The sequence below is a fragment of the Callithrix jacchus genome, chromosome 9 (genome assembly GCF_049354715.1).
Source record: "Callithrix jacchus isolate 240 chromosome 9, calJac240_pri, whole genome shotgun sequence".
Classification (NCBI taxonomy): Eukaryota; Metazoa; Chordata; class Mammalia; order Primates; family Cebidae; genus Callithrix; species Callithrix jacchus.
The window spans coordinates 83790842-83805668 of NC_133510.1; the positions used below are offsets into that span (position 1 = coordinate 83790842).

The 14827-nt window shown below is 39.1% G+C and overlaps 1 protein-coding gene across 5 annotated transcripts in view; it reads left to right on the plus strand.

The window, feature by feature from the left end:
• The first annotated feature begins 9591 nt into the window (after positions 1–9591).
• The window catches only part of ACSS3 (acyl-CoA synthetase short chain family member 3), a 163566-nt gene continuing 158330 nt past the window's right edge, over positions 9592–14827 (plus strand). For all 5 annotated transcript variants that reach the window (XR_013521947.1, XR_013521949.1, XR_013521948.1 and 2 more), the window contains exon 1: positions 9592–10009. Coding sequence is in view for 2 of the 5 variants with exons in the window: in XM_002752792.7 (XP_002752838.4) it covers positions 9699–10009 (311 nt within the window). In the remaining 3 variants the exon portion in view is untranslated. The remainder of the gene's footprint in view (positions 10010–14827) is intronic.

Consider the following 14827-nt stretch of genomic DNA (forward strand, 5'->3'; position numbering starts at 1 on the left):
TGGACCTCTTTCTTTCACCATATATAAAAATTAACTCAAGATAGACTGAAAATTTAAATGTAAGACCTGAAACTATAAAACTATGAGAAGAATTCCTGGGAAAAATTCTTTTTTTTTTAAATTTTTTATTGGCTTTTAGGTTTTGGGGTACATGAGCAGAGCATGCAAGACAGTTGCGTAGGTACGCACATGGCAGTGTGCTTTGCTTTGCTTCTCCCCTTCACCCACATTTGGCATTTCTCCCCAGGCTATCCCTCCCCAGTCCCCCCTCCCACTGGCTCTCCCCTTTTCCCTTCAATAGACCCCAGTGTTTAGCACTCCCCTTTCTGTGTCCATGTGTTCTCATTTTTCATCACCCACCTATGAGTAAGAATATGCGGTGTTTCATTTTATGTTCTTGTGTCAGTTTGCTGAGGATGATGTTCTCCAGATTCATCCATGTCCCTACAAACGACGCAAACTCATCATTTCTGATTGCTGCATAATATTCCATGGTGTATATGTGCCACATTTTTCCAATCCAGTCTATTATCAATGGGCATTTGGGTTGATTCTAGGTCTTTGCTATTGTAAACAGTGCTGCAATGAACATTCGTGTACATGTGTCCTTACAGTAGAATTATTTATAGCCTTTTGGATATATACCCAGTAATGGGATTGCTGGGTCAAATGGAATTTCTATTTCTAAGGCCTTGAGGAATCGCCACACTGTCTTCCACAATGGTTGAACTAATTTACACTCCCACCAACAGTGTAAAAGTGTTCCTTTTTCTCCACATCCTCTCCAGCATCTGTTGTCTCCAGATTTTTTAATGATCGCCATTCTAACTGGCGTGAGATGGTATCTCAGTGTGGTTTTGATTTGCATCTCTCTGATGACCAGTGACGATGAGCATTTTTTCATATGATTGTTGGCCTCATATATGTCTTCTTTCGTAAAGTGTCTGCTCATATCCTTTGCCCACTTTTGAATGGGCTTGTTTTTTTCCTGTAAATCTGTTTGAGTTCTTTGTAAATTCTGGATATCAGCCCTTTGTCAGATGGGTAAACTGCAAAAATTTTTTCCCATTCTGTTGGTTGCCGATTCACTCTAGTGACTGTTTCTTTTGCTGTGCAGAAGCTGTGGAGTTTCATTAGGTCCCATTTGTCTATTTTGGCTTTTGTTGCCAATGCTTTTGGTGTTTTGTTCATGAAGTCCTTGCCTACTCCTATGTCCTGGATGGTTTTGCCTAGATTTCCTTCTAGGGTTTTTATGGTGCCAGGTCTTATGTTTAAGTCTTTAATCCATCTGGAGTTAATTTTAGTGTAAGGTGTCAGGAAGGGGTCCAGTTTCTGCTTTCTGCACATGGCTAGCCAGTTTTCCCAACACCATTTGTTAAACAGGGAATCCTTTCCCCATTGCTGGTTTTTGTCAGGTTTATCAAAGATTGTATAGTTGTAAATATGTTGTGTTGCCTCCGGTGTCTCTGTTTTGTTCTATATCTATATCTCTGTTTTGGTAGGAAAAATTCTTTTGGACACTGATGTAGGCAACAAATTCATGACCAAGACTTCAAAAGCAAATGCAACAAAAATGAAAACAAATGGGACTTAATTAAACTAAAAAGTTTCTACACAGTAAAATAATCAAGAGAGCAAATAGATGACCTGTTGAAGGGGAGAAAATATTTTCAAATGATGCATCTGAAAAAAGACTAATAACCAGAATCTATAAGGAACTCAAACAACTCTACAAAACAAACAAGATATAAACAGCCCCACTGAAGTGTGGGCAAAAGAAATGAACATATGTTGTGTGAAAGAGGAGATACAAATGACCAAAAAGCATATGACAAAAATGCTCGACATCACTAATCATCAGAGAAATGCAAATTAAAGTCACAATGTGATACCATCATACACTAATCAGAATGACTATTATTAAAAAAGAAAAAAATAACAGATGTTGACAAGGATGTGGAGAAAAGTGAACACCTATACAGTATTGGTGGGAATGTAAATAGTACAGTCTCTCTGGAAAACAGTATGGCGATTTCTCAAAGAACTAAAAATAGAACTACCATTTGATCCAGCAATCCCACTACTGCCTATATTCCCAAAGGAAAAACACATCACTATATCAAAAAGATACCTGCATCTGTGTGTTTATCACAGAACTATTCACAATAGCAAAGGTATGGAATCAAGCAGAATGTCTATGAGTGGATGACTGGACAAAGAAAGTGTGATATATGTATACATATATATATGTATACACATATATATAATATAATGGACTATTAGTCATGAAAAAAGGAAGTTATAGCTTTTGTGCAACATGGATGGAACTGGAACCATTATCTTAAGTGAAACAACTGAGAAACAGAAAGTCGAATACCACATTTTCTCACTTTTAAGTGGGAGCTAAATAATGTATACATTGACACAGAGAGTAGAATAATAGACATTGGAGACTTGGAAGGGTGAGAGGAAGTTGATGGTGGAAGGAAGGTGAGAAATAACTTAATGGGCATAATACACACTATTTGGGTGATGGTTACATTGAGAGTACAGACTTTGCCATTAGGTGGTATATCCATGTATCAAAATGACACTTGTACCCCCTAAATCTACAAAATAAAATACACTAAAAAGTCCTAACATACCTTGAATTTTTGAACAAATGAATTATAGTACTAATTATAACTTACAAGGAGTCAATTAACAAGCAAGCTAGTAAAATAAATAGCATGTACAATAGAGAAAAGTAATGAGAAAAGAGGGAGAGAGAAACCTGGGCACAGGGTAATTGTGCCATTATGTACACTGGGTGCAGTTTTAAATAGAGGAATCCAGGAAGGTCTCAGGGACAAGGTGACATCTGAGCAAAGACCTAAAATGTAGTGAAAATTGAAGTCATGAGGATCTGACTTTTCTGTTAGAAAGAACAAGTCTGGAAATCTATAAGTAAATTTGGAGAAAACATTGTGTAATATCTATTTGTGACCTCACACATGGGTTTCAGTATATGTGAGTTTCACTAATTTGTACTGAGTTTTAACATAATAATAAGAATTGACAGTGGGAATATGAAGGGAAAGTTACATCCATTTTCATCTCATTTGGCTTTTCACGTTGTATTGCATACTTCATATATTTGAATATCAGTTTTTCAGCTGTAGCCCCAAAGATCCCTTTGGACATGGCGTAGTGCATTTCTGTGGAATATGTTTCTTATATTCACAAAAATATACAATAAAAAAGTAACTCAAAAATAAAAAAAAGAAAATTTGACATGTAAAAAAGGCCATTAGGGAGTACTAAACACTGGGGTCTATTGGGGGGAAAAGGGGAGGGCCAGTGGGAGGGGGAGGTGGGGAGTGATAGCCTGGGGAGAAATGCCAAATGTGGGTGAAGGGGAGAAGAAAAGCAAAGCACACTGCCATGTGTATACCTACGCAACTGTCTTGCATGCTCTGCTCATGTACCCCAAAACCTAAAATCCAATAAAAAATTAAAAAAAAAAATTCTAAAGTTAAGGCCATTAAATTTTTCAATACATTAAAAAAAAAAAAGGAAAAAAAAAAGGCCATTACATAAGCTCACTGGAGAATTGGTTAGAATGGACTTGAAAGATGTTAAAGAAGTGAAAAAAGAAGAAATGAGACTGGCTCAGAAATAGACTGCCAGAGCCCGGTAACATCACTTGAAGTTCAAGATAAAAATTAACAATACCAAGAGATGACAAAAAATAAAATTACAAAACAGGTAACAGTTTTCTTGCTCTTTCTGATGTAATGAGTTGGTTTATAATGGCTGATAACAGTTTCAATGAGAATAAACAGTATAATGCTATAGACAAACTCTATATCCACATATAGTTGTAAGTACATACATGTAAAGGAAGAAACATATTCACACCAAGGTCTATACCTTGGTGCGAATTGTTTTCGTCATGTCACTATCTAGTTACTGAGGGTAGAGTATAATAGTAGGTTTGGAGGTGTGGAAACAGGTCTACTACTTGGTGTGAATATAGTATCTGAAAATGGTATCTGAAGTTTTAAAAATGCAAGTGGCCTGGCTATGGTGGCTCATGCCTGTAATCCCATCACTTTGGGAGGCCGAGGCAAGCGGACCACCTGAGGCCTGGAGTTCCAGACCAGCCTGGCCAACATGGTGAAACCCCATCTCTACTAAAAATACAAAAATTAGCCAGATGTAGTGGAGCACAACTATAATCCCAGGTACTTGGGAGGCTGAGGTTGGAGAATCGCTTGAATCCAGGAGGTGGAGTTTGCAATGAGCCAAGATCGTGCCACTGTGCTTCAGCCTGAAAGTCAGAGTCTCAAAAAAAAAAAAAAAAAAAAGCCAAGTGCAAGCAAATAAAGAGATGTCAATTGAAATTTATATTTTTGCTGGAAATTCTGAACATACTCGGGACCTCAATATAATTTACAATTTTCTCTTTTTAAAGCATGTATCCTAAATAAATTGTAAATATTTGGTTGCTCAGTTCTAAGAACAGGCAAGAAATTCTATCAACAAGGACAATATAAAGCTACCACAAGACCCATTTAAGCAGATCATCCCTCAAAATAAAGGTTGGAGAAAGGTATCCAAATAGCTCATTGTACTTTTTCATTGTTTTTATCATGCCACTTTCTAGTTACTGAAGGTATAGTGTAATAGTAGGTTTGGAGGTGTGGAAATGGGTCCAGTGAGATATTGCACAGCTAAATTTTAGCGAGGTTGCATTAAAATCATCCCAATACCCCAGCACATATTCCTATCTTTTAGTTTTGTTTTCCATAGTATATCCAGTAAATAAGTGAAACATCTGGTTTCATGATCTACCAAAAAGTAAGTCATTTGTTTCTCCCATTTTTTTTTTCAGTTTGAAACAGTACTTCAGTTGAAATCTTTGTGTTGTCTTTGAAATTTATAAATGACTGCCACTTTCTTGTTACATAAGAGCAGCCCTTGTTTTTGTAAACTGGCCTTAAGTTTAATTTTATAGTTTAATTTCATACCTTCCCATCGTCCCCTAAACATACACACACACACACAGAAACACACACTCACACACATATATATAAACTGGCAACCTAAATTTTTTGGCAATCAACTACACTTTATGAAAAATGTTATGACAAAGGACATTTCTTTTTCCTTTCATAATTTGATATCATGAAAATGAGATCTTTTTTTATGTATTTAAAGTAATATTACAAGTATTTGAGTTCCATACAGTGGTATTAGTTAGGAATATGAAACAGATACAGAAACAGGGTTATTCTTTTGGAATTATCTCTGCAGAAGAATTAAAGTCACCTTTCAAGGATTTGAGTTATTTGATTAAAATATTTGTAATTTTTGTTGAAAATATTTGCCTATGTTGTTCCCTACAGGTTTTTCCCAAACAGAAGTAACTAAATATGTATCTTAATTAAAAATAAATTTTAGTTGTTTGTTTTTTCAGAAATAAAAAACAAAATTGGAGGAGGAATCTCGTGTCTTATTTTATTTGGCTGCTAGAATGAACTGGAGTTGTAGAATGCCTTTCCATCTATTTGAATGTTATGTGTTTAAAAGTGATTCTTTCATCTGCGTTTTTCTTTTCTTCATTGCAGTTACTATTTGGGAATAAAAAAAATGTTCGAAATAGAAGTTTACAATTTTATTCCTATTTGTGGTTTCATTTTAGACAGTTTAAAACTACTTTGTAAGCCCTGAAAATCAGTATATTTTCCAGAAATTATTTGCTAAATCATAATAAATTAGCAGTGTTTCTGCAGGGGCAAACCTCAGGTCAGCACGTACCTGCTGCAGAGATTAAGTACTTTATGCAAACCCTTACAGATACTTGCTAAGTTTTCATAATGTTTGAGAAACCAGAAGTATGGAGATTACAAGCAAACATTTTAGTAGCTCTAATGCTTACTTGCAGTTGGACGTTTGGCCCTTAAAATATTTAGATGAAAATATAAATTGCATGGCCAGCAGAATGCATTATTTTAAAATTGTGTACTGTTAACTACTTTCTCTTTCTCCTTTTTGTTCTCTCTCTCTGGTAAAAAGATTAACCTCTACTAGTGATGACCAAACCCGGTAAAAATTATAAAGTGGGAAATATTGGGTTATAGGATCCTTACATCTTTTCTCTCTTTTAATGATAATTCCACTCTGTTCTTTTGTTTTTCAGCATTTTTTCCTTGGGCAGTAGTATTTTTTTTTCTTTTTTCTTTTGAGACAGTCTCACTCTGTGGCCCAGGCTGGAGTGCAGTAGTATGATAATTGGCTCACTGCAACCTCCGCCTCCCAGGTTCAAGTGATTCTCCCACCTCAGCCTCCTAAGTAGCTGGGATTACAGGTGCATACCACCACACTTGGCTAATTTTTGTTTTTTAGTAGAGACTGGGTTTCACCATGTTGGCCAGGCTGGTCTCGAACTCTGGACCTCAGGTAATCTGCCTGCCTTGGCAGGCATTAAGTATTCTTAACTCCAGTTTTCCCCCCTCTTCAGGCTTTCTTGAGCAAATTTCCACACCTTTTTATTCTCTCCGATCTTCTTTCTCTGCACCATCTCCATTATTTTGCTTTTACATTTGCTAGAACTCTTCTCTGAAATAATTTCATGAAGAAATCTGCTTACAATGTTTTAAAATGTCATCCTGAATAACATATTAATCATACCATTATGACATACAATGAAATAAATGCTGTGCATTAATAAACTGGAGTTTTAGTATGCTTAACCATTGAAAATATTGTGATTACTGTGTTCCCCAAATTAATTAAAAATATAATTTTATTTTTTGAAATAATACAGAACTTATATGCATGCTTAAATTAAAATTATTTCTCTGGAATGTTCTGACTGACATTTAGGTAAGTTAATTTTCCGGGTTGAATTTTTGGGTTAGTTGGTTGTTCACAGGCTTGGCTGCTGTACTAAATTAGCTTGGCTTGCTACCGACCCAATGCTAAGCAGTTTACACATATTCCAACCTTGCAACAATCCTGTGAAGTAAGATTATCAGCCTTAGATTACAGATGCAGAAACTGCCTTGCAAAACACTTAATTAACTTTCCTTGTTTTCCCACTGAATAAGTGGCAGTACCATAATAAGATTCAACCTGAGACTTCATGGCTCCTGATTTTAAGCTTTTCATATGCTTAATGATCAATTACCAGGCTCCTGGTGTCTTAATTTAAAGGCTAACAGTTTATCCTTAGGTTCTGACTTGCATTTCACACTATTTATACTCACCTGTCTGGCTGGCTCCAATACAGTCTTCCAGTTCTACTGACCTTGCTTGCTCTGCCTGTACACGAAACGCTCTCCAAACAAAACCACCTGCCTTTGCTGGATTGTATCTACACTTACGCTCTCCCTTTGGCCTAAAATGGAGCTTACAGTAACAATCTATTGTATAAAATTATGTTCAGAAGAAAAAATTATATACTGATGGGTCTGGAGAAAGTGGTTTCAGCTGGCAATATGAGGGGTCTAACTTTGCCTCATACAATCTTGTAATCAGTTCTTTGTTTTTAAGCTCTAAACTTCATACTTCATTCTGAGCCTTCAGAGGAACCCAGCACCTCCAAAACTTGCAACATTCCTGATTCCTAAGGAGAAAATCCATTTTTTTTCCTCCAGAGCTCCTAGTCCCACTTTCAAGTCATATTCCACTGATTTTTTTCTTTTTATTCTTTCATTTTGTTTCTTCTCTTCTCCTGTTTTCTTTATCCTTGTAGGTTTTTACCACCACCACAGTCCTCTTTGATTCTCTTTCAGTGGAGTTTCTTTAAGGAGAAGAATGGATGTGGCTATTCAATTTGTCATATTTTATTGGAATTCTAAAATCTTTTTTAAAAAGAAGATAATCAGTGTGGTATAAATTGTGGACTTTGGAGTCAGATTCCCCTTCTTGTTCAAGTCATGGTACAGAGATAAAATGATCATATTTGTACAGTATGCTGGAGTAAGTGACAGGCCTAGAGTGGGTTTTCCCCTACCCCTCCATCTTGAGGTGTCAGTAAATTGTATTACAGCACATCTTAATTCAAAAAATCTGGGCTTTGAGGTTCTGCGCATCCATGAAGTTTGAATCCTGACTGTTTCACTTGCTAGCTGTGTGGCCTTGGGCAAGTCATCTATCTCTATACTAGCTCCATCTGTAAATTAGGGATTATGGTTCCCACTTGTTAGTACTCTTACGAATATCACAGGAACTAATATTTGTTTAAAGTGCCCAGCACTATGTGAGCACGAACTAGGTGCCAAAAACGAAATCTCCAGTTCTGGAGAGGACCAAGAGGTTAAATGGCTTTGTAACTTTCTCTGGATTTAAGTGGTATCTGTGTCTTTGGCCATTAGACATTATTTGATTTGAGACCTTTGGAAGGAATAAAGTAGACTGCAGGTTTCAGGGAAAAGTCTAGTGTCTTGCCTCTCAGTGAAAAGGGAGCTGGTTATTTAAATAAATCTCTGTTTTGTATTAGACTTACCCTGTTCTGTTTAAACATTATCTTTTCTCCACATTAGTCTTTTCCTACAGAATCATTTGTTTACAGCTTCTCAAGCTAAGATCTTTCCCAAGGTCAGGGGCATGCCACTATTTCTCACCTCAGATTTGGAAATACATATCTTTACGTTTAAAACCGCAAATACCGTCACACCAAGACAGAATGTGCTTGCCATAATATTAAGGCAAAAGATCGTATCTGAATCTCACTAAAGCATGAATAATAGCGGAGCATGAAGAATGTTAAACCCTAGTTGGTAATTTATACCACTTTTCTTTTTTACATTTTCCTAGTTTCTTCCTTTCTTTAGATTCATCTTTACTCAGCTCTTCCATTTTATTTATTTATTTAGGTTTTGTTTGCCTTGGTTTTGTTTTCTCATTAGGAAAAAAAAAAAAAAAAAAAAAAAAGCCACAGAAACTCCAAGCAAGCAAATTAGAAGGGAGGAAATGCAACAAGTCCTATCAGTTCTCTGCCTCTTGATACCACTCTGAGTCCGGTCAGCAGGTGAATCCCATCCCAGTTACCTTCTCTGCGCTTTCCAATTTGGCTGGCCTAACCTCTTTCCACTCCTCCTACCCTCTCAGTGGTCAGGAAATCCCGGAGCGGTCGTTGCCCTGGAGCCGCTTATGTTTTTAGTAACCAGGAACTGAGCTGATTTTTAAAAATAAATAAATAGCAATCAAGGGCCTTGCTGCAAGGCACCGGTTTGCTGGTTTCCTGCAGGCCAGAAGCGATGCCATCTACACCAACGATCGTCCAAAGATTAAACCTGCCGCGTACAACTTGCTAGATTGAAAATAGGCAGTTGGGCCCTTGGCCGCCTCCTAGGAGTGCTTGCGCGTTGAAATCGGGAGGACCTTCTGCAGTTTGAGCGCGCTTTCTCCGGGAAGGCAGCGGGGTTGAAAGTGCGTGTGGGGGTTTGGATTTCGTACAGCAGCGCAACTGGCCTTCTGCAAGGGCGCTGTGACACCCCTCCCGGGACCCACTTCGGTCTGTTGCTTCTTCAGCTGCTCCAGGTCGGTTTTTCCCGGCGACTCTAGTGTGGCTTCCAAACTTCTGCGCTCCAGGCTCACTTCGGAACTTGCCCCCGCCTCCCACTCGCTTCGCTGGCGCCCTGGGAAGTTGCAGAAGCCACAGTTGTCGCCCAAAGAGCACCCTCGGAGACCGCGGGTGGCCGGCAGCGATGAAACCGTCTTGGCTGCAATACCGTAAAGTCACCGGCGCCGGGGGGCTCGGAGGGCCTTTGCCCGGGTCTTCTGCGGCCCGGGGAGCCGGTGCGGCCCGCAGGGCTTTCGTGGCCCCGGGTCCGCGGGGTGGTCTCGGGACCCTGGGCTGCAGAGCGCTGTCCTCGGGCAGTGGCAGCGAGTACAAGACCCACTTCGCCGCCTCGGTGACGGACCCCGAGAGGTTCTGGGGCAAAGCTGCTGAGCAGATCAGCTGGTACAAGCCCTGGACCAAAACGCTGGAGAACAAACACTCGCCCTCCACCAGTTGGTGAGTGACTTCTGTGCCAACCCCAACCCCCCATCCCGGGTAACTTTTTGGGCGCCAGGACCTCCCTGGGACCTGGAATCTGGAATTTTATCACGAAAGAAAATTGAAATTGGAGATGTGTTCAGACCCTTCAATTCGTGTTTCATTTCAGTTTCATAATCCGCTCTCTTGCCTTCTCTTGAGAGACCCTGTTACCTGTTGTGAACCCAGTGTCCCATAAACGGGAGATTTACCTGACTGGCAAGGCTCTGCTTGGCACTGGGAATGTTAAGAGGACTAAAACAAGGTCCTGCCTCCAGGGACTGCACAGTCTAGTCCGGGAGACACCAGGTAAACAAAGCAAGTGGTGTAATAAACTAGAATTATAACTAAGTATCCTCACATGGTGGGGAGGGAGGGTTGAGGAAAGACTACAGTAACATCACACCCCAGAAAGGGTTGGAAGGATGGGTATGTCTTCTCAAAGTCGACAAGGCCCTAATTATCAAAGTTCGAGAGGGGAACAACAGCTTGAAATGTGACTGAGACAGTGACTGGAAATGATTGTTGGCTGGAGAGGTGTGAGAGGAAGTCGTGAGTCAGGTGCTAGCCTGGGAAGGGATTTATGTACTGTGCCAAGTACCTTGGACCAGATCTATAGTCCTGTTGGGTATATGAAGCTGCATTACGGGGTACCCAGAAAGAATACAGATAGATATAGGCCAGGTTATGTTAGAAGTCCACAGTAGAAGTAAAGTCTTCTACCTGGAGCTGGAATTATAACAAGGTATAAGCATTATTTTTGTGTCACAGTAAACAGAGACACATCGTAGAATAAATATCAAGCTTGCTAGGATAGTGAGGCTGAAGCACAGTCAGTGGTAATCTCAGAGTGTGGCTCCTTATGTGCCTGTACGCTAAGGATGTGATTGCTTTCATCTGCCAGCCATTAGAGAGAATGTTTCCTGTAAAAGTTTGAAAAATATTCCTCAGCAATGAGGTGAGGGGAATGACATGGTTCGGTTTGCAGTGGACGAATGGCTCTCTGGTCAGAGCAAGGAACCTAAAATGAAATTGGCAAGAACTTGTTCTGTGTCTCCACCATGCCCAGTCCTCTCAGTGTGTGGGGTGACATGGTGTTGCCTTCAGAATCTAAGCACCTTGCCCCTTCATTTCAATTATTTTTTTGATAGTATTTGATTGGTCCTCTTTTATGTGCCAGTGAACAAGGCGTTGGGTGTACAACAATGAGTAAAACCTCCCTGCTTTTTGGAAGTCATAAAGAAAAAAACATGGACTCTGGGGCCAGACTACCTGAGTTTAAGGTCTGCTTCTCACAGTTACTATGTGTTCACAAGCAAGTGACTTAATCTCTCTGTGCTTCACTTTCTGAAATACAAATATGGAAATCATTAGAGGACTGAGTAAAGGATGAAGACTATGTCTTTATTCACTAGACCCTATAAATGTTAGAGGAGGAATAGCTCTCTTTGCATTCTCATACCATAATCATTTTAAGAGCAGGAAACCCTCCTAGTGTTTCTCAGATGAAAACACAGATTACTGCATCACTGTTTCTCAAAGCTCTGTGTACAAATATGTCATAAAATACAGTACTATTAATGATTTTATGTGGCCATCTCCATCATAAACTAATGTGCGGAGAATTCAGTTAAGAAGCCACAGGGATATTCTAAATGAAAAACAGTGAGGGCCAGACCTAAGGCAGGGACGATAAGAATGGAGAAAGACAGTTTGGAGTGATTCGGGAGGGCAATCCGGGATCAGCAAAGGCCCAGGAGAGAGCCTTGAAAGTGGGTGTCAATATGCCCAGCAAGTAGAGCTTAAGACCTGGAGATTTCCTTCCCAGTAACTTGCTCTTTCTCTGTAATATCTAGTTGCTTGTTTACGTTTTCTGAAATTGTGTGTATAAGATGTTGCCTTTAATGAGAATTTTTGTGAAAGGGTCACTATTTTTATAGGTTACTAACATTTGATAACACTGTGTCTGAATTATTTATCTTTTCAGTCTTGAACTCATGCAGCCAAACCTGTCTTATAGTAGCCCAGAAAATCAAAGCGAATACGTGATAAAGCTTTGACTCTATTTCAGCAGCATGATTCAATTTTACCAAGAATTTTGGTCGGGTGAGCTGGGTTGGGAGGGAAGTAGAGGTAGGAAACCAATCTTAAACTTCTATTAGTCAGTAGTTGCGATTCGAATCCATGACTGCATTGGATACCACAGTGAAGATAGCTGACTGGTTAGCAATTTTCTACAAAGCCAAACTCAAGGACAGAGTGAATTTTCTTTTATTTTGCTTGGCTTTATCCCCAAGATCTAAGGCAGAGCTGGCATATAGGTTTTTAAAGTGAGAGCAAACTAACAGGATACATAACTTTGGTGATTTTTGTTGCTATAAAACAAAACACCTCTTTGGGAGGTGATAAGTAGGTTTAGGCACAATTTGGTGTGAAGGAGCTTTACTTATTTATTTTTTTGAAGCTGGGATCTGGAGAATGGAGATATTGATAGCCAAATGCTTAAGCAAAACAAGGCAAGATTGCTATAGCTAATTGTTCTCTCCTCTGTGGAGCTGGCATATGTGTAGTCACAGTCTCTGGCGCCCTTTGGCTTCCCAGAGGCTAGAGGGATTCTTCATTATAAGTTTGTCTGTTTGTTCATAAAGGTAAACTCCCCTCAGAACCCACAGGCTTATCAAAAGCCTCAACACATGAATAGTATTGCGTATTAGCTTTCACGATGGCATAAGCTACCCAATATTTTCTGCATACAGCAATATAGATATTGAATAGAAATCTTTAACGGTGATATATGGAAGGGAACTTTCATTATAGTGAATGACTATTAAATGCATTTCCAGTTTTGTAATTTCTGAGATCTTCAAAAAACAAATCCAAATTATGGGTAGGTGCTTTAGGGAATCACAGATAATTGCCTCGCCTCACAGTTTGGTGGTTCCTGCATATTGTTAACACCTGGCTCTTTGGGTAATAAAGTCTCTCTTAGAGAGACTGCAGCAGAGAACTGCAATCATAGCAATTTGTTTAATCCTGGAACAACAAAGCGGGTGTTTCTGGTTATTTTCTCCTGATGGACATCCTGCTGCCTATACTGAAATTGAAATCCAGCTGCCACTCTCTGCAGGCTTAGTCAATTCACTTTTCTATTATGCATTGTGGTTGACTCTCTGGGCCATCAATTTATCTCTTTCTGTGGAAGTATTACAATCCAATTTTAGTCTACTTTTATTTAAACAACATTCAGTGGCTTCTTATATCCATTTGTTTAGAAATCAGTATGGATCAACAATGACTATAACCCCCAAAAAAGAAAAGACTAAATGCATTGTAGATTATTAGAAAATAACTTAAGCTCAAGTAACATTTCTGTAGTGGAAATAGTGTGGGTTTCTCAACATTCAGGATCTCAATTCCTTACTAGCTGAGAGTAAGGTTGTTTAATCCTGCCAAGTCTTAAAATAGCTTATAAGAATTAAAGGACATCAATCATTCACCCACTGCATGTACAGTAGAGAAAATGAAGGAGATAGTGAAGGAACCCACCATATAGCAGCATGGAAGACATGCATTAAATTTTTACAAAAGAAACTAAAATTTTAGATTTAGGGGTACATGTGCAGATTTATTACATGGACATATTGTATGATGTTAATTTTGGGCTTCTGTTGAACTCATCACCCAGATAGTGAACATGGTACCTGGAAGGTTTTTGACCTTGGCTGCCTCCTTCCTTCCCCCATTTTGGAGTCCCCAGTGTTTATTGTTCCCATCTTTATATCTGTATGTCTCCAGTGTTTAGCTCCCACTTGTAAGTGAGAACATGCATATTTGGTTTTCTACATGATGAACACTATTTAGAGTTGCAGTAGAAGCTAGGAAATACAACCTTTATTGGGGGATATAATAGTGTCGTCTTTAGAAGGATCTTCAGAAGGGTCTAGAGGAAATGATCAACTGAGATCAAAATGAGTAGGAATTCACATGCAAGAAGTTGGGAGAAAATTCTGGGGAAAGAAAATAGCATAGGCAAAGGCCATGAGGTAGATATGTAGTAAGTTCCAGAAGCTTAAAGAAGGTTTATATGGTTGGGGCTTAAGAAATGGCAGAAAATTACCTTGAGATGGGAAGAGAGAGCCATATTGTGAATGGTCATTTATTTAGGATTTTTAACTTTTTCTTGGCCCGTAATACCTGTCACATAATGCATGACCAAAATATAAATTTCCTATTCTTCCTTCTGCATTGGGTCAATACAGGCTTGAGTTCAATCCTAGATCTGCTGCATACCCTGGGAAGGCTTCAATAACTTCATTTGGAAAGTTAGAATCATGATGGTATCTATTTCTAAGGATTAAATTGGGCGAGGGGAAGCTTGTAAAGCATCTAGGACTGTCCGTGACACATACAACTAGATATGATTATCTTTGGAATATGAAAGAAATATTACCATGAACTAATGTGGTCCAATAAGTTTTGCGGGGGAACTGATAGCATTTAAAGTGAATCTTGAAGTCGGACTTAGAAGGAAAGTCATTTCTGTGCAGGGAACAAGGTGACAACAACATAGAGGTAAGAAAAGCCAGGTGTCCTTAGAGGATAGTTCTAACAGACCAGTTGGCTTTCAGTGGCTCTTCTGAGTTGCTGGGCCTTAACTTCAGAAAATAGTTTCAGCCTGGTTTTAGAAGGCTTAGAGTAGCAAGCTAAGGCTTTTGCAATTACTTCTTAGGCTGCAGGTCACAGCAAGGCTGAAAGCCTGCAGATAGGCTTTGACCTACATGTTTTGTTTGTTTAATT